The sequence below is a fragment of the Nelumbo nucifera genome, chromosome 2 (genome assembly GCF_055504915.1).
Source record: "Nelumbo nucifera cultivar China Antique chromosome 2, China Antique-T2T, whole genome shotgun sequence".
Taxonomy (NCBI): domain Eukaryota; kingdom Viridiplantae; phylum Streptophyta; class Magnoliopsida; order Proteales; family Nelumbonaceae; genus Nelumbo; species Nelumbo nucifera.
The window spans coordinates 35,630,162-35,650,982 of NC_142650.1; the positions used below are offsets into that span (position 1 = coordinate 35,630,162).

Here is a 20,821-nt window from a genome sequence, read left to right on the forward strand (position 1 = left end):
CGATTCGATAAATATTCAAATTCGATTATATTATAAATATAAATATAATATTATATAATATATTTTTATCATCCCCTTTTAATGCTTTCTAATTTCACATATCCCTTACAAGATACAGGGTTTTTATAGTTCACGTACTATTCATCTTCGATTTACCAATAGCCTACTGACATATCTCTTACAAAACACGCGATTATCTTCTAAGTGATAAGACCACTCAGTTTACTTTTTCATTTGCCAATAGCGTATTGCTCATCTCATCTCCCTCATCTCTGCTATTCCATCTCACTTGCCTCGCTTCTCCCCCATTCGCCATTCCCCTCCGTCTCTCCATGGTATGAAGGTGGTCGACATCCAAACTCTAGTAGCTGGAGGCATTGTTGCAGAAAAATCAGCCGAATGTTTGGGGTTTTCAAGTTCTCTGCATCTTTCTAATGTTTTTTTCCTTTGTTTCTCTTTTGATGAACGATCCCTCTTTCTACCTCTCTTGCTCTCTCTTTATTCTCCCTCTGTTCTTTCTCTCTTTCTCTCTCTGCGGTAAAGGGATTTGTTATTGTGACTAGAGACTTAGCTTCTTGCTTTAGATTTTTTAAGTGTTTTGTTTTCTTTTTTTCTTTCATTTGTTGTTCTTCACTTTGCTTAGTTTTTTAGGTGTTTTGTTTTCTGTCTTTTTTCGTTTGCTTGAGTTGTTTGTTCGTTTATGGTGAACAGAGGCTCATTGTTACACTTCAAGACTTGGAGTTTTTATGTTGATTCGAATAACCAATCGAATTCGAATATTCGATTAACCAGTCGAATTCGAATTTAGTTATTAACTCTTCACATCCGCTGAATATTTAATCGAATTTGAATCATCACTTTTACAATTGAATTCAAATTCACTCTGTTTACATGCCTAACTGGATGGGCTTCCACTGTATTCGCCAAGTTCTGTTAATTTAAGGCCCATTACATAAATGGACTATGTAGATGTCTGGATTAAGCCCAACAAGTAAGACGTTTTACTGTAGATAGAAGGCTAACAAATATCCGATTGTTCACTATGATATGAGAAGAAAAACTTCTGACCAGTCAACTAGTGGTAGCCAATTAGGTGTTATTTATCAAAATTCATGGGTGAGTTTTAATTTATTTGTCAAGACCCATGAAATGCACCCTTTAGTGAAAATCTATGATGTAGGAAAGACATGGTATCAGAAGAGTTTTGACCAATCAAAACCCACCCATGGATTTTGATAAATAACACCTGATTGGCTACCACGTTTATGAAAAAAAACAAGTTGACAAATTCCTTGCTTTTATGACAATGGAAAGTAATGTCTCTACTTTTGTTTTTATTCTTTCTATGTTGTAGTGTTGTTGGTGTTTCTTTAGATTAAGTTCTTGTGTCGTCTTCCATGTAGTAGATTTGTTTTGGTAGTTTTTTCTAGGCCCTGTGTTTGTGGCTCTTTATTGTAACAGGAGTGTTCAATGGCTACGGGATTTCTATTGGAGGTTTTGACCTTAGTTTCATGAAGGTTCTTGTCTCTATGACGCTATTTGCAAAGGCCTTGCAAGATGACAAGTCTTTGTTTGTCTTGGTTGTTTCATCTAGTAGATTCTTGTGTACATTTCTCTCTTGTGTCTTTACCATCCATTTCCAGGTAGTGTTGGGCAATTAAAAGCAAGCTACCAGTTTGGTAGATCAAAGATCTTTTGATATCATAGCCTTCTGGCATGACATAAATTGCCTACCCATTTTCTCTTGGTGCTTTTCTTAATTAAAATGAAATTAATTGTTTTAAAGTTTAAATTTTAATATAAACTTACCAATAAAAGAGGGTTTATTATGTACAGTAGTACACATGGCAATGCTTTTTGAGAATAATTTTTTTCTTTGAATATAAGGGGAGAAAACACAAGGAGTCCTTTTGAACTCCAATTAATTTTATGTGAAAGATTTGCTGGTTACTTGGGAAGTTTTCCCAAACTTCTATGGACTCATCCCCACCCTCTCCTTCCTCCCTTCTCCCTTCATATTTTCTCTCTTTCTCTCTCTTTCCTTTGTCCCTTTTCTCTCCCTAGTCCACTCCTTAGTGCCACATCAATTACCTTCTTCTTTCCTCTTATTTTTAGGGTAAATTTCATATTAGTACCATGTACTTTGGGTGTAGTTCAATTTTAGTATCTGAACTTTAAAACGTGCTACTTTACTTATAATATGCAACTATATGTGTGATTTGAAACATTTGAAAATCCTAGAATTACCCACCACATAAATTTAAGAGATTGCCTTCTCCTTTGGAAGTCTATCTTCTTCCTCATGACTAAATTAGATTAACAATCAAAAGTCTCCAACAACATCTACTCCCCCCTCTTCTGTGCAAAAAAGCCCCTTACTACAACTAGTTTGCATTTTGCAAGGGTTCTCTGTAAAGGTTTTTAACATTTTGGTTTGCTCCAATTTTCAAAATGGTGAAGACGATGAGGTTCCAATGATGGCGAAGATAAGAGCTAAGATTCCACTAGTGCTTTTTGTTGGTGATTTTTTGGATAGGCCAACAAGTTTCCAATTAGAAGCATTGAAATCTTTTCTACATTTCTCTAGCTTAAATTCCAAGTAGTACAATGTCGTTGTAGGTTATATGTTTTGGATAAGTTTTGTCTAGTGTTTGAGGGTAATTTTCATTATAGAAAATTGTTTCATCTATTTAAGGGCTTTTTGTGTGACTTCAATTCTTTTTGACAATGTAACAGTTTACTAATTTGAGAAGATGTGAGGAACAAAAATAATTCACTATGCTACAAGGTCCTCCACGATGCCAAGACCAAGTACCTTGATGTGAAGAAGATAGCATATGCACCTAGTGACCTCAGATAGGAAGTTGAGAACTTATTTCTAGGTGCATACTATAGTTGTCCTCACCAACTAACCTTTAAGGAAGATCTTGTAGAAGCCTAAGACCTCATTTTGGTTGATGAAGTGTGCTATTGAACTTAGAGAATTTGACATCAATTATCAAACAAGGTCATCCATTAAATCTTAAGCCTTAGTAGATTTTATCCTCCAGTGTACCTTTGGCAACAACAATGTAGCACAACAGATGAGCTTTAACTTATTTGGACCTTACATGTAAATGAGTCTTCTAACTTAAAGTGGAGTGGAGCAGGCCTCATATTTCTAAGTTGAGACAATACAATGTTGGAGTATGCACTTTGGTTCAACTTTCCAACCTCTAACAATAATGTCGAATATGAGCAACTTTTGGCCAATCTCTCTTGGGCTAGGGAGATACAAGTAGATTAGGAGAAATCCTTTAAGAGTTCGTAATTGGTTATTAATCAAGTGAATAGGGAATATAAGGCCAAATAGCTAGCTATGTTCAAGTATCTCAGAACAATCCAAGAGTTAACTTTTCAATTCCAGCACCTTACTTTCTAAAGGATTTCATGGCCTGAGAATGCTCAAGTTAATTCCTTATCTAATCTAGTTAGCTCAGTAGAGTTAGACCTTAATAGGTCAATATTTGTGGAAGAATTGGCCCATCCCAACATAGAAGATTTAGACCAAGCTATATCCAGTCTAAATTGATCCAAGTTGGATGGACCTTATCTTGAACTACCTACATCGTGATCTACCTATCAAAGAATATATTTGAAGCTCAAAAGTTATGTATAGATCAACTTGATATGCACTTATTGATGACAAGTTATATAAGAGATCATTTACTTTGCCCTACTTGAAGTGTTTGAGACCTGAAGAAGGGGACAACATCCTCAACGAAATACACAAAGGCCTTTGTGGTATCCATCTAAGGGGGTAGGACCTTAGCCACAACTATTTCTAGGCCACAATGAAAAAAGAGATTGCTCAGCTCATCTAAAAGTGCAACCAATGATAAAGGCATGCCAATGTGCCACATCGATTTTCTACTTCCCTCATCTCTATTAATAGTATGTGGCCTTTAACTCAATAGGGAATGGACAACCTTAGACCCTTTTCCTCCAACCATAAGTTAGAGAAAGCTTTTGATTGTAGTCATTAACTATTTCACAAAGTGGATCAAGGTCGAGTTGTTGACATAGATTACAACAAAAAACATTTAGAACTCTTTCTAAAACAACATCATCTATCGTTTCAACGTACCTCACATGTTGATTATGGACAATGGTCATTCAATGATTTGAAGTTTATAGACTTCTGTGCTAACTTTAGATTTAAGCAATAGTTCACCTTAATCGACTATCTCTAAACTAACATACAAACCATCATTCAACCTAAAGATTAGAATTGATTGAGTCTTTTTATGAAATAACTCCCAATACGTGTAGTCTAGACCTATAGGACTTAGAGTGAGATAAGCAAAACATCCTTCAACCTTGACTTTGGTACCAAAGCTACCATACTATCCAAGTTTGATCAGTCAACCTTGAAGACTAAGAATTAAAATGGAGGGAACAATGGAGAACTTAGATCCAACCTAGATCTATTAAAAGAAGCCTAGGAACACACCCAAATTAGATTTATGGCCTACTAGAAGTGGGCTATAGGGTACTACACCTCTTAGGTTTGAAGACAACAATTTTGGATTGATAGCCTCATCTTGAGAAAATTCATTATCATCAAGCCCAATACGGGTAATCTTGTACCAAATTAGAAAGGACCCTATAAAGTAGTGAAGGCACTATGACCTAGGACCTATCGGTTTGAACACCTCAATGAGAAGCTTATAACTTATACTTGGAATTTAAAATGTCACTAGATGTATTATTGGTGATGTAACAACTTCTCATTTATGAAAATCTTGTATTTTTCTTCCATGTGTGTTATGCATAGAAATCAAAGTTAACACTTTAACTTTTGCTAAAAAAGCATTAAACATTTTGATGCTCACTAACTAATACCTCGACTCTAAAGCCTCATAAAAGCTTAGTCCATCAAAGGTCTAAGGGTAGGGGTGTTCATAATGTGAGTCAAACTTACCATATCGGCCTGGCCCAACCCAATTTAGTCAAATTTTCAAAATTGCTAGTCGGTTTCAATACTTGTAAGTAAATAAATCGATAGAGCATGTCAATTTTGGTTTTCAAGTGTGACAATCAAAACCAACTCAATCCGAATTGTACATGTAATGTAAAGTGTGTTTCCAACTTTCCATTCTTAGCTATTGCTCCTTAGTCCTTTCTTATCCTAGTTAATTTCTTGAAGTTTAAGTAACAACAGTCAAATGGAATTTTTTTTTTGTCTTGGGGTTGCTATTTCTTTTCTCTAAATTTCTTCCTCCCTCTTTTTTACTTTTTTTTTGAGTTAGAAAATTTATACAGAAAAGGAAACATGGTATATGGGTGTCAACACCTAATTTTTGCTTGGCCCTTCACCTTATCTCTTTATACCCCCAAAACTTGAAAACACAACCAAATCAACTTGAGACTTATCAAAACCCAAATTCCCTACTTTTGATACAATCCATGTGAAAAATAAGAAACTTGAAATCAATATCGAACATCTGATAAGTCATGATACCTAGACCTAGGAAACTAAAGCTTAGTTGCACTTCATCACACTAACTTCCTCTCTAACAGTCTCAATCTATGTGACGTTTTAAACCTTGACTCCACAAAATCAAACCCAACATGTTCACTACCCCAAGGATATGGAGATAAGATTAACCCCCAAAATCCCACATTGAATATATGATGATCAATCTTGAAAATACCAAGGTTCCATTTTGACAACCCTAAATGACTAGAGTTAGAAAACCAAGGTTAACCATATTTTCTCAAATCAAAACCACTCACTTGACTCCTTACTTTAATCCGTTCCCACACATAAAAAATCCTCAAAACAAACCACATATAAGATCCAACCATAAATTCCTCTATTTTCTCCCAAAACAAGCAAGGTTCCATTTTGGACCCTCTCATTGGATGATGATTCATAAGCCAAAAATTGTAATTTGAACCAAATCCTTTAATCCACACCACTAATCAAAGATCCATTACTTCCATAAGATTCAGAACACCCAAAAATGCCTATCCATCAAATTTCATCTCAAAATTCACTCATTTAACCATCCACTAACCTAAGATTTTGTTTTGGCAAATCATATTGATTAAAGCACACTAGCCATAGATCTCCATCATACAAGATTTATTTAACCAATTGGACCCCATCACCATGTTCAAAAACCACAAAAACCCTTGAACATCAAATTTCATAGCCTAATTCATTCGTTTAATCAATAAACTAGAAAGATATCGTTTTGATGCATTAGATTAAATCACCACATCAGTTGTCCCAACCTGAGCTCTTAAGAGGGTGGGGTCTATGCTCTATGATTGAGTGAGATTCAAACCTGTTCCCCTCCCTTTCTCTATAAATAAAGACCTAATTCGAGCTCTAGGAGGGGGCTAGAGAAGGGAAAAATAGAAGAGAGACCCTAGAAGCATCTTAAAGCTCTAGAGAACTCTCATTTGTCAGAAGCACTCCCTAGCTCAAGGATCCATTCAAGCTTCAATATAATATATCTCAGTTGTTGGAAAACTCTTATCAAGGTCATATACGAGATGTAAGCCTCTCACTTCAACATTTAACTCAAGTTTGTAATTTTTGGGTTGCTTAAAGTTCTGAAACCTTGGAGAGCTTGCATTCTTATCTTCTCCTAGACTAAGAAAAAGAGGCAAGGACACGAAGGCCTTAGAAAAATTAGTACCGAAGGCCCGACAATATCACCTCGAAATAAGTCTCAAGAGTTAGGAGTATTTTTTTTTTCAGATTTCGGAAATTATAGCAATCATTCTTGTGGGTTTCTGTTAGAAATTGAGCCTAATCCATTCCTATATTAGGTTACTACAACAACTTTGAGAAAGGAGTGCCACTATCAAGACAATAAAATCAAATTTTTGAATATAAAAATGAGGGCCCATTTCTTCTGAAAAATGGGTAGTGACTCCATCATTTTGATCTGGCCATGAGCTTCCCAAAGCTCACAATGGGAAAAGCTAATTTTTATGTCATAGTTTGAGTCAATTTCAAAGTTTAATTGAAATAAAGACCCACACTTTTATCTAGGGGTAATAGCAAATAAGGGCAACTTTTGGGGTTTAATATCAACAAAAGTAATATATTTAAAAAAAAAATTCAAAAACGGGTTAACTTTTTAAAAATAATATCAATAAAGGGCAAAAACACTGTTCATTATCTTTTTCTTGCCATTTGTTCATCAGAACCGTCGTCCGCCACTGTTCACTACCACCCGCCACTGCCATCTACTGTCGCCCGCCGCCGCCGCCACCCACCTCCGCCTCCGCCTCCGGCAACGTTGTCAAAGATGGGTGGAGACAGAGGTGGCGATGGTGGTGGGCAGAGGAATGACCACCAATGCCGCCGTCGCCACCTCTACCTCCGGCCACCTCCGGCAGCGTTGCCAGAGGCGGTGGCGGGCGGCAGCGGACAGCAGTGGTGGGTGGTGGCAGATGGCGGCTTTGATGAACAAATGGCAAGAAGAAGATGATGAACAACATTTTTTCCCTTTATTGATATCATTTTTAAAAAGTTAAACCCATTTTTGAATTTTTTTTAAATATATTACTTTTATTGATATTAAACCACAAAAATTGCCCTTATATGCTATTACCCCTTTTATCTATTGCCTTTTTGGGATCGACAAGACTTGCAAGAAAGATCCCTAAGGGTTAAAATTGCCAAACTTAGGGAGAAAATTATGTTATGCACAACTGCACACACTACACAACCTTTTGTTTGCCCAATTGCTCATCTTTGGACATTAGAGTCTTGGAGAGAGAGGTTTGACCCAGCTTTCTTCAATTCTTCTCTTGCAATAAGAAGCATCTCTTGATTCTCCTTCCAATCTTCATCATTGTACTCTCTACTCTCTATTGTCTAATGTTGCAACTCTCAAACCTCAAGTCTTTTCACCCACCATTACAAGTGTTGTTTTCTTCCTCTCTTCTCAACTCTCAAGTCTCAAACAACACATTAACAGGTTAGTGTTACTTAATATTTTTTAAATTTTAATGCATGTTAAATGTTAATCTATTTTACTGAATTAGATGTTGTTATTGTTGTTTTGCTTTGAACCCACTTTCCGTATTGAACAACAATAAGAATTTGGGAGTTAATAAGTAGTAGTAGCAGCCATTTTATTGTTTGTTGTTTAAGAATTTGGGAGTCACTAAGTTAGATGTTGAAGTATCAACATCTCAACCAGGGCAATGTTATCCACAGAGCTTTGGGCAGTGTCGTTGAAGTATCAAATCTCTTCATTTTCCTTCTTTAATAGTTCTTAAAAGTAGAATATCTCCTCCCGGCACTCAACATTAAGGGCCTCTAAACTTCAGGCCTCAGCTATATCCTAGTCCCTTTCACACTCAAGTTGTATATGTCCCAAGGCCATAACTAAGTCACATATGCTAGTGACTTTCAAATGGGCCTACACAAAACCAAAATTAGTGCTATACAATTATAGGTGTACAAGATTCAAAGTAGAGCCAAACCCTTACCTCGACATTTCTCTCTTAGGTTGCATTCATCAATGATTGGTCTGACTCAACAGTCAAGCACTTCCTATCCCCAGGAACAACACACCCTTGAGCCAACTACCCAGAAATCATCATGTTGTGAATGGTGTGAGTGGTCTTAACAAACCACTCAAGATGAGAGATCAAGTGAGAGGAATGTTGCTGCTACTGTAAAGGGACGGAACGAGCATCGATTCAAACCATGACCTTGAGCGGCTTTCTTCTTAACAATCTCGGTCTTGACTACCTTGTTCTTTGCATTCTTTTGCCTCGGTTGCCTTCTTCTTCGCTACCTCAGAAAGGTCCATTTCGAGATACTCAAGATAGGCCAATGTCAGTAATGTTCACTTAGTAAAAAATGAAATCGAAACAAAGGTGTGGATTCAATGTGCCTAAACTCAGCCCAAATGACATCAAGGCTCTTTCAATGAGGAACTATTCAATGGTACCCTTGCCACGTTGAATCCAACTGATGAGGCCCTTGTCGTTAAAAATTAAAGTCAAGAGTAGCTTTCCAAATCTGAGGTCCAGTTTTTCCCACAGCGTCCTAATGGGCCAGCCTTCGATGTAGGACCCAAAGAAGCATCAGCTCTTCCACACGTTGATAGAAAATAGAGAATCACCCAGGATCTTCTTCCTAGAATGAGCCATGAATTACCACCACCCTTTATTTGATGGGTAGGTTCTCAAGCAAAGTAGAGCCTTGAAGAGTTTAAGATTCAAGTTGACACTTTGCTAATGGGTTGTGGAGATGATCCCTACCATGAGGCTAACAATGTTTGGGAATAGCTAACTAATGGAAAGGGAGTCTTAGCCCGTTTGGAGCTGATGCTCAAAGACACAACTTTCCCTCATGGTTGATCCAAAGCCTCTCTTTAGTTTCAAGGATTCTATACATCAGTTGGCTATGATGTATCACTGGCATATTCTGTCTATGTCCCTAGGTTTGAGGATACACTTTAACTCAAATAGTTTGGCTCCTCTCTTTGTGTAACAGCCAGTCGTCACGTCAACCACCTCCCTTGGAGTGATCTAGACCTATGCACCAAAACCTCCTCCACCTTGGAGGATTGAGGACCTAAAGTCAAATTCTCAAACTCCAACTTAGGTGAAGAAAAAAAAATAGGGGAATCCCAATTTAATAGCTTATACTCCTCATGGTTTGTCTCAATACATTTTAATTTGGAAGAAAAACTTATGGAAATGATGAAGAATGACATAATAGGATGAGCTAAGTTGGGCAACTAGACAAGTAACTCATGCATAAAAAATAGAGAAGAAAATGGCAAAAATTTTGGCTAGTTACTCTCCCTTTTTTATAGGAAATTCAATGGTTAGGATCATGACTATACAAATGGCAGAGATCATGTTGCTTCATCTTCCCACACTGACAAATGCCACAATAAGTACCTAAGAAGCCAAAATGGCTCCTTGTCAGGCATGCCAATTCTCAAGAAGGTGCTTTGCATCCAAGGCTTGATGCTTCAACGAATCCAAATCACCACGTCTCCTCAACGCTCAAACTACTAAGAGCTCTACACTGGAGAAATGGACCTGCTATTGCTGCAACCATGTTACTTCCTTTGCTTAAAGCTAACTTGATACCCAATAACTTGGTCTCACATCACCTCAGCTTCAAAAGTTAGGGTCATGTGATATAACCAAACATTGTAATCCAAAAGTCTTGACAGATGGTGGCCTCGTAGTATCTTTTCGTAGGCCTCAAAGGGCATTTATGGGATTTTCCTTAAGACTTAGTGATGTGCTCACCTTTGACCATTACGACCTTCGTCGAGCATTTAGACTCATTTAATGCTTGAGTAACACTCGACCATGTGGTGCCTTTAATGATGGTAGTCAATGCAATCTGACGTGGGAAGACATTATAAACCTCATTAATTTGGCATTTAATATAGGCTTTTGCTTATAAGTAGCTTGGGAGACGGTAGGTATCCTTTCTTACACATTCTGTTACTCATCTCAACTCTTTAATCATCTCTGCTGACTTAACAATCGGAGTCTTTGCCTCTAGGACTACAGGGCTTTTGACATCTTTTTTGTGTTCATAAGTGGAACCCATAGCCAATCTCATCTCTAGATTCCCAAATTACCCTCATTACCAAATTTGGCAGAAACATGATTGAGTATCATAATATTCTGATATTTTCTCATGTTTGATTTATGGGATGCAATGAGATGGGATGAGAAAAGGATGGTATTACAATTCTCAATTCATAGGATGTAAAGTCCCACCATTTTGGTGGGAAAAAAGTGAGAAAGGAGGGGAAAACCTATCAAACAGAAAAAAAAAACACATTTCTTGAAGTATTTCTAGTTATTAATATTAGATCCATGACCCATTGTTAAATTATTAATTATTTAATAACATATTAATAAAATAATTTAAATGAACTAATGAATGAATAAATTAAAATAAATAATTATTAAAATGTCAATCAATTAAAGAAAGTAATATTTAATTATTAATTATTAATTAAATATTAAAATTTCTAATCAAGTGATATGTATTAACAGAATAAAATATTAAAAATAAAATATAAACTAATAAAATGAAAATATTAATTCATTTTAATAATTAATTAACTAATTAGTGGATAATTAAATAATCATTTTATTATTAATTTACTTATTATTAAAATGCCAATCAATTAAAGAAAGTAATATTTAATTATTAATTAATAATTAAATATTAAAATTGTTAATCAAGTCATATGTTTTAATAGAATAAAATATTAACAATAAAGTATAAACTAATAAAATTAAAATTTTAATTCATGTTAATAACTAATTAACTAATTAGTAGATAATTAAATAATTATTTTATTATTAATTTACATAATAAATAATGAAAATAATTAAAAAGTAAGAATGTTAACTAAGTAAAAATTATTAATAGTAAAAACAAGAAATTATTAAAAAAACATAATAAATATAAAAAAATAATATTTTAACCAAATTAAAAGATAATTTCTCAATTAATAGTTAATTATAAATTAATTAATAATCATTTTATAATTAGTAGAATAGTTAATTACTAATAAAATAAAAATAGAAAATTATTACTTAATTAATTAATTAGTAATAGTTGTTGGGGTTAATTTTCCCATTATTTTCCCTTTTGCAACAAAGTAGGGAAATGTGAAAATTTTCCACCCATTTGCCCTTTCTCATCCCATTCCACCAAAATATTCCCTTAAACCAAAAACAATCTAATGACAATTTTCAAAATATTCGGTTTTAAGAATACCAATCTTGGAGGGTGAGTTTAACTTTCAAAATGACCTTTTTTTTCTGCTTTTGAATGGGAAGAAAAACCCAATCTAAACAATGTTCTTCATATTTGATAATTAAGGATTTCTAGAATTAAGGACATCTTTAGCAACAAGAATGGAAGGGTGTAAGTTTTTTGAAAAGTTGCTAATGTCCCAAGGTTTATTTTTATGACAATTTATTTATTTGGAGCCATTCCTAACAGATTGATCTTTGATGAGGATAATGGGTTGCTATGTGCTATATATTACTTCAAATAAAGATATTAAATGTACTGCCATTAAGATTTCAATGACAATATCCTAGTGGTGTCAAAATCCTAGGCCTTGATGGGTTTATTGGTCATTGCAAAATCACTTTGACCCTTTCACATACTTGCAAGTCCCACTCTAACAACGAAATAATGATAGAATTAGCAACTGAATCCAATGATAAGAGTGGCAAACCAGATCAAGTACCTCGAAGCTTTCATGGAAAGCTTTGGCAATCCAAGAGAAATACATAGTCAAAGTTGCAATCAAGAGTCTAGAAACTACAAGAGTATCTTACTCTTAGGATAGTAAAGGAGCCAGAGTATGATTCGAAAAACAGTACAAGGAGATCAACTAGTATGCATTTCATTTATATTGTGACTATGTAGGATAAGATATGTACGAGTTCAAATTTTGAATTTAAAATTACAACAACCCAAGCCTTATCATAATAGAAGATAATGTGCATAATGTGATAACCATTATCTTCTAACAGCCCCCTCAAGCAAGAGCGGGGGACCATGGTGAGCTTGCTATGAAGAAGATCAAACTGTGGCTAAGGTAACAATTTTGTTAGAACATCAACAGGCTAATTAGCAGAAGGTACATACTAAACAAGAAGTTGATTACATTGTACTTTCTCCCTTATGAAATGGAGGTCAAGCTCAATATGTTTATCTTGGAAGTAGGAGACTAGATTGAGAGAAAGGGACTTGGTGCCCATATTATAACACCGAATGCAAGGTACCACAAAGGAAGAGAATCCAATTTTCTTCGAGAAGCATCTAAAGTGACAAAACTTTGGAGGAAGTAAAAGCCAATCTTTTTGTACTTGTCTTCAGTACTAGAGCGAGATACAATCCCTTGTTTCTTAGAGCTCCAAGTAACCGGGTTGTTACCTAATTTCACTTATATTAATTAATAATTCTAGAAAATAACTTTCAGAAAAATTAATATTTATTGATAATAATTTTAAAATCTTAATCTATATTTATCTATACTAAAATTAATGTTTATTGTATATTCAATAATTATTTATTGTTTTCTATGATAAATATATTTTCAATAATTATGCATAAATTTATTTTTGTTTTTATTTAATATAAAATTTTCAATAATTATTGGAGATTAAACTACTGTTATTTAGCTTTTTAAATTTAATTTACTGTACTTAGAGTATTTTTTTATAATTTATTAAAGTTTAAACTATTATTTGAGATTAAACTATTTATTCACTAATTTAATATATTTTTTAGTATTTATTGTATGTTTGTAATTATTGTCTTTATTATAGTTTTACTAGTTATTTATTGTATTTTCATTAGCAATATATCTTAAATAATTGTGTATTTTGTTATAAATTTTCAATAATTATTGGAGATTAAACTATTGCTATTTATTAGATATTAGACTATTAATTTAGTTGAAATTAGGAGTGTTCATGGGTTGGTTTGGCTCGGTTATAGGCTATTTAGCTACCCAAATCGACCTGGTAAGGTTGGGGAGTTGGTCACCCGAAACCAACTGACCATTAGTGAAAACCAGCCAACTCAGGTTCTATCTGTTTGGATCGATTTTCGATTTGGTCAATCAATTCAAAATTTTTAAACTTAAAAAGCTAAATTTAAATTTAAAAAATTATAGTGGCATTATTTAAAAAATAAATTTATGATATGAAATATTTTAGACTAAGAAATATGGGAATTTTCTCACTTTCCCATATTAAAAGTTATATTAAAAATATAAAGTATTAGCATTATCTATGATCAGGTCGTTTGATTTTAGTGAATTTACAAATGGCCAAATCGAAACTGATTCAACCTAGTTGGGTTGGTCGATTTCATCAATTTGATGAACAACTCTAGCTAAAATTAATTATTGTTAACTTTGTATTGTAAAAAAATTAAAAGTAGTATATAAAATATAAAATATTATTAATTATTTAAAAAATTAAAAATATAAAATAATTGTATATTCTTATGTGTTTCTATTGTTTAATTTTTGATTAACAAATCCTATACATCACACAGGTTTCCACTAGTGTTACTTTAAATTTCACTTTGGCATACTTCAAGTGGGGGATTCTCTCTCTCACAATGGCATCCATGCTTTAGTGGTGAACATATTTCTCTAGACGAGTGACGTGCAAGGCTTGGCCATCATCCTTCTTTGTGCATTGTTCAACAAGTCTTGTCAACCTTTAGTTTAACAATTATTAAGTCTAATGTTTCTCCAATTTGTCACCTTGTCAAATTACAAAAAGTCATAGACTCCCTTTTCTCCTTGGCATTAAAGAACTACTTCCCATTTGCAGTGATATATTCTAATGTTATTTGGGACCCTATGCTCTTTACTTCTACTAATGGATTTCAATATTACATCACATTTATTAATGATTTTTAACATTTCACTTGGACTTATCCCACGGGGCACAAACCTGATGCTACTGAAATTTTCTTGAAATTTAAAGCTCATGTTGAAAATATATTTTTCACAACTTTCAAGTATTCTCAATTTGATTATGGTGGAGAATACTACTGTTCCTTTTTAGCATATGGTATCTCTCATCACCTCTCCTATCCTCATGGGATCTCTTACAACACATGTGTCCATGCCTACTTGCTATTGGGATGAGTCCATTCATACTACATTTTCTCATCAATAAGATGCCTAAGAAGATTTTAGGGAGAATGATGGTTCAGCCCAGGGTCAGAATTTTTAGGCCCAAAGTACAGTTGGCGTAAGTGCCACCTTAGAATTGATTCTAATTCATAGGCGGGCATTGGTGTATAGAACGAGGATTTTTGATATTTTGAATATTTATAGCTCTGCAGTGGAATTCAGAAATCTGCATTGAACATGTTCATACTTTTCCGAAGATTTTATCTAATAAATCACCATTTGAAGTTTTGTTTAACACTATATTACACCATACGACTTTGCATGTTTGGTTGTGCTTATTACTCTTATTTACGTGTCCTTATTCTTCTCACAAATTGCAACCATGTGTGTTTCTTGATTATAGTGCCTCCCATGAATGCTACAAGTGTCTGGATCTAATAGAGACAATATAGTAAGCACATTTAATGAACATTTGATAAATATTCTGACAACTGTCCAAAGTGGATTTTAATCTTTTTCAATGGTAGGTTCCAGGGTATCTCAAGGGACAGGTGTCAAAAAATTTTGATAGGTTTACATTTGTGGTGAAGCTATTTTCCTTTTTAATTATGACAGCATTGCTTTTCGTTTTAATAAAATGTTACAGACATCTCTTTCTCTTAGTGTTTAACCTCTGCTATATATCTTCTAGTCTACATCGTCTACCGGCCGGAGAGCTGAGGGCGTCTCTCCCCCCTTCACTTGTTGTTCCATCCTCTTCAGGTCGAGTTTGATGCTTTACTCTGCAAACACCTAGTCGTTGCTATACGCTCTCATCCATCTATGAATGTAGCTGGCTATAAGTGGGTGTACAGAATTATATATTAAGAAAAAGGCAAACAGTTTCATTGAACATTATAAAGCTCAATTAGTAGCCAAGGGGTTCTCTTAGGTTCCCGACATTGATTATGAAGCATGATACGTACCATTAATCTTATTATCAAAACAAACCACCATACGGTCTGTCTGTAAGAAGGAATGGTGATGCAACCATCTTCTCTCTCATCTCACACTTGGGAGCATGAATTTTCTCTCCATTATAATGGTCCTCCCACCCTTTTTTTAGTCCTTCAAGTTGCTTTTAGCTCTGGTTATCTTATCCCTCAAAACAAATACACTGCTGGCTTCCAGCTATCCCAAAAGATGATGGCACACCTCCCTCCCTCTAATCCTTTCCTTTAGGCCTGTGTTTGCTTTGAAGGATAAAAAAAAAATTAGGGAAATAAAGAAGGAGAAAGGTAGGAAAACCTTTACAAACCTTTTATAGATTTTCCTATACATTTCTCTTCCTTTCCCTACCTTTTCCTTCAAACCAAACATAGTATTAGAGTGTCGTTGGTGCCTTGTATATCACTCTCACTACACCTGATGTAGCCTATGCAGCAAAATAGAAGGATTTGCAGTTTGTGTTGGTTCTAATCTAGTACTGATCATCAGTCCAGATTCCACCGCATGGCTGACACTGCAGTAAAAATCAGTTGGCTTGAGCTTTAACCTGGCGTCTCTATCACCTGACCATGCACCCACTCTCTAATGTGACAATGTGGGGACAAGGACAACCTCTCGCTTCTAATCCTCTATCACATTCCAGAACGAAGCATATATATGGACATTGATGTTCAGTTCTGCAAATCCCTGCATGTCCGCCACATGTCTACTCAGATCAGGTTACTGATGCCTTCATACCAAAGCTCTCTGATCAGCTCCTAGTGTGTAGGTCAAGTTCAATGTTGTTGTTCCCCCATTGACCTTGAAGGGACCTGATAAGGAAACAATGCTAGAATTAGCAACTGAAACCATCGATAAGAATGGCAACCCAGATCGAGTGTCTCAAAGTTTGCATGTTAAGGATGGCCATATCCAAGAGGAATACGTGACCGAAGTGGCAACCCAGAGTCTAGAAACTAAAGAGTGTCATAAGATAGATATAGATAGGAGAGTTGTTATATTATTGTGTACGTATATCCTTGTACACAGTTTTCTCTTTCTTGTCTTGTATACAATTTCCATTAATGTTCATTGGTTTGGCTTGTTGAGAGAAAGAGCCCTTATTCAACTAAGCTCATTCACATCTATAAATTAAATTAGATTTCCAAAAGACTGAATGAGTACTGGAAACAACAATCGTTAATTCTCGCTGAGCTGCTAGCATGCTACAGTAATTAATCAAATAAAATGGATAATTAAATATAGGAAAGGCGTAGCATGCATGGACACTTTTACCATAAGAGTTACTTCCACTTTAACCACAGAGTTGCTTAATTACTTTTGGTTTTGCCTTTTTTGCTTGTAAAATATGTGGATATGATACTGGGTGCCATACGAAACAATAATATATGTGGCCTCTGATATTTCAAGTTCCCCTCGGCCGTATATATTTATAGCTAGCTAGACATTAATTTACTTTGTGTCATTTCAATATATCAACATGGGTCTTGGACTTTTGCAAGCTAAGCAACATGTGACCTGTTCACCAGTAGAAGTTGGAAATTAGCTAACAATAAATCATTAATGAAATGTTTCAAATAGTTTCCATTAAATGAAGGCTACTAGCCAGATATTTGAGTACTGGACCAACTGCATAAGAAGACGGAGAAATAGAACATGAAAGCAGAGAGAAGTACCCGTGACTCTTTGCCTAGCTACTCGATGAATATTGAACCAATACTATATTTTCTTGGAATGATATTTGGAAAGGATATCTAAATGGTTGTTCCACATCCATCGAGGCATGCTGGAGGAACAATTCCAAAGAGTACTAGTCTTCATTTATTGCTGCTTGATCTGGCAATATAGAATAAAGCCTATGTTTTGTCCTTCTGTGAGACCCAAAATTATCAGATTCCTTTTCCCAGACAATGAATTCATGAAGATAAAATGCATAATTGGTGAATGCTATCTATACAAATGAAGGGAAATCCGTGGAAACATGACCCACTTAGCCCAATTATATATATATATATATATATATGGTACGTGGTAGGTGCAGGCACAACATCTAAAAGGTTGGACTGTTCTTGTGGATCATGATTGGAAGCCTGCTGGATTTAAGTTGGGGTGAAATAGTGTGTTAGATGGAGGAATAGGAGCTCTGTCACGCACCAAAACAGTGAGGAATTAATACATATATTGAAAACATTTTTGGATTGAGAGACATGATAAGATTCACATAGAACAATTGTTATAATTGAACTCTTGCTTAAGATAATTAAGCACCTGCACATTTTGAAAATAAAATCTTCTTTAAAATATACATAGTGGAATTACATGTGAATTGTACTTATTTTGGCTTGCAAGTGGGTTTCATCTCTGTCCTGTCAAGTGATAACCTGTGTGCCCATATTATGGTTTCAGAGTTGGTATTCATGGTTATCACTTTTCCCTGGAAATTCTGAAATTGTGAAGAAGAAGAAGAAGAATAAGAAGAAACAGAAAACACCACGTAGTTTTTCATGTGAACCTCACATCAAATGAATGGCCTCATTGTGGTCTTCTATGTTCTAAAGATCTGAAAATTTGAATTGAAAATGAAAATGGTTTTGAAATTTGAGGTGTCTGATCGATAACTGCACTAACATCATGAAGTACTTTAATGGCGGTGGACACAATATAATTCCATCTCGCCAACCTACGCAAGAACAAAATATCCTTGCTTTTTGAGGAGAAAAGGTTAAAACAACGCTGAGGCTTTAGTTTGGATACTTATGATTGATGTGCACTTACCTCCCATGTAATATTTTAAATTAGAACATAGAGAAAATCTTTATGCTCATGTGTTCCTATCGCCATCACCACATATATATATCCTACACAAACTGGTCGATCTGCACGGGTGTGCAATTTGGCCTTTCTTTCTGATCTCATGTCAACACCAAGCTTTATAGCTTTATCAATTAACTTCACGTTTCAACAATTCAAAACCAATCTCCATTTTCCTCACCAATATTAGCAGAGAAAAAAATCAGTTGCTTCAAATAACAGGAAATAGAATTGCATTCTCTCTCTCTCTCTCTCTCTCTCTCTCCTCAACCCTTTAAATTTGTTTTATTTCTTTATCTATGTAACAGCATCTAGGATATGGAGGTTAAGATAAACAATTTGGGCCAGAAATTGAAGTTACTATAAAAAGGTATCAAGTTGCTCAAAACAAATGTATAAGCCTTGCAATACTGGATTTGTTATATTATATGATGCCAACTAATTTTCTTTTCTTGCAAACGGAGTTAAAGCTGTTTCTTTTATTTACTTTTGTTCATGGAAAACAAAATCATACACTTTCTCTTGTTTTCTGAATAAGCTCAAAACCAGAATATGGAAACAAAAAATATAACAAGTAAAAAATGAATGAGAAAAACCAAAATGGATATGCCTTCGCATCATAAAAGGGTTAAACCCAAAAGCATAAGACACAGACCTGTAAACTTGTGTTAGTTAAAATGGAATTATGGAAATGAGAAGAAATAAGGGGGGAAAAGGAAAAAGAAAAGAAAAGAAAAGCTAGGCTTGACTTACACATATAGTTTCATCTATACATGCCTGAATTATATAAGCTTCTATTCTTCTCCATCTTGTCTAGCTAATTAACATGGAAGAAGGAAGAAACTAAACCAAAAAAAAAAAAAGAAAAGAAAAGAAATTTAACTAGATGCTCGATGATCTTATTTACTTTTCAAGCGCTCTGAAGCATCAGCAAGACATCGCATTACATCAACTTGAGCTCTGAGAGAGAGAATATAATCAAGAGTCTCCTCTATCAAAGAGAACCCATCCATGGATTCTCCTCCAGGTACAAGACTTTTCAGAACTTGGGTTCTTCTCTGCACCATCCTTTTGGCGATAGAGCTAGCTTGCACCCGTCTTCGTGCAGTACTTCTTCTCAGCCTACGCAATCCGCGGCTCATTCTCAAGATCTTCTTGCTCATAAACCTCTTGTTGCACGAGGGAGTTCCGACTGATGCCTTCATTAGCCGCTCAAACTCATTGCCCAATATGTTCCTAACGAGAAGCTTGCTATCGTCTCGTTTGGAAGCACTAGAGATGACCGCGCGACTCCATCGAGTTTTTCCACCTCTAGCGGAAGCCATGGCAATGTCTGCCGATAGCTTGATTGCATTTTTTCTCTCCAGGAAACTCATTTCCTTGGCCATTGAACCACAGGATTGGAGACCCAGTACCCATTTTTTCAGTAGTTCTTGCTTGAAAGAACTAGGAGTCATGGCTGTTGCAACGAAAGAAATAAAGATATGGAGAATCTGATCCTAATTAAACGTGGAAAATATGAAATAATCAGTTACCAATGCTGTTATTTGGAATGGGGAGTAATCAAATATATATGACTTTAATTTGCGAGAATCTGGTTCAGGCAAACATAAATTATCTTGCTCTTATCCAGGGAAAAGCAAACGATAAAATCAAAAGCTGGAGGCAAGTTGCAGGAAAGAGGAGAGAGAATCAAGAAAACTATGGTTCTACAGATAGAGGTGAGCTGTGGAGCTAGTTGCAGTGGATATTGATCAAAATGTTGGAGAAGGTAAAGAATTCACTATAAATTAAGAAAAACCAGAGTTTCCCAGGACACGAATCAGCAATGGAGATGAAAAACAAGGAACAAGAATTCAGTTCGCTTGACTAGAAAAAAGGTTTCTCATGGCTTTGGTCAAGAGAGATGCTTTTGGATGCTTACCTTCTTTCTAAAATCCTTTTTTAATTGATTGAGCAGCAGGAACAAATGAGTAAAGATGTCGCAGAGTGTTGGAAACAATCAGTTTCTCCAACCAAAATGTATCAGAACCAAGAGAGAGAGAGAGAGAGAGAGAGAGAGCAGTGGGGGGAATTTGTAGAAAGCCCATTTATTTGCACAAAGTAGGGAAGTGGTGGGACCATGAGAGAAAGACACACCACATGTATGCACATGGTTCACAAGGCCCACCACCCAAACCCGAGAGATTAAAATATTATCTCTTTACGGTAACAAAAGAAAAGTTCTCTCAGCCAGCCATACACAAATCCAAATCTTCTGTAGTTTTATACACACACAATACACAGCTGGGGGCCTATCAAGAAATGTGGAGGTGGTTGGAGCACCAAAAGGGGTCAAA

At 35.2% G+C, this 20,821-nt stretch overlaps 1 protein-coding gene across 2 annotated transcripts; it reads right to left on the reverse strand.

Moving 5' to 3' along the window:
* Nucleotides 1-19,064: 19,064 nt before the first annotated feature.
* On the reverse strand, nt 19,065-20,559 carry LOC104612331 (transcription factor IBH1-like 1). 2 transcript variants are annotated; one of them, XM_088897179.1, is made up of 2 exons: nt 20,407-20,559; nt 19,065-19,981 (listed from the first exon to the last, which is right to left on the reverse strand). In XM_088897179.1, the coding sequence occupies exon 2, from the start codon at nt 19,937-19,939 to the stop codon at nt 19,382-19,384; it is 558 nt and encodes a 185-aa protein (XP_088753305.1). In that variant the 5' UTR covers nt 19,940-19,981; nt 20,407-20,559; the 3' UTR covers nt 19,065-19,381. The 2 variants fall into 2 exon arrangements, with proteins under 2 accessions (XP_088753305.1, XP_010278020.1); XM_010279718.2 differs by having other exon boundaries at nt 19,065-19,941; nt 20,407-20,557.
* Nucleotides 20,560-20,821: the final 262 nt, after the last annotated feature.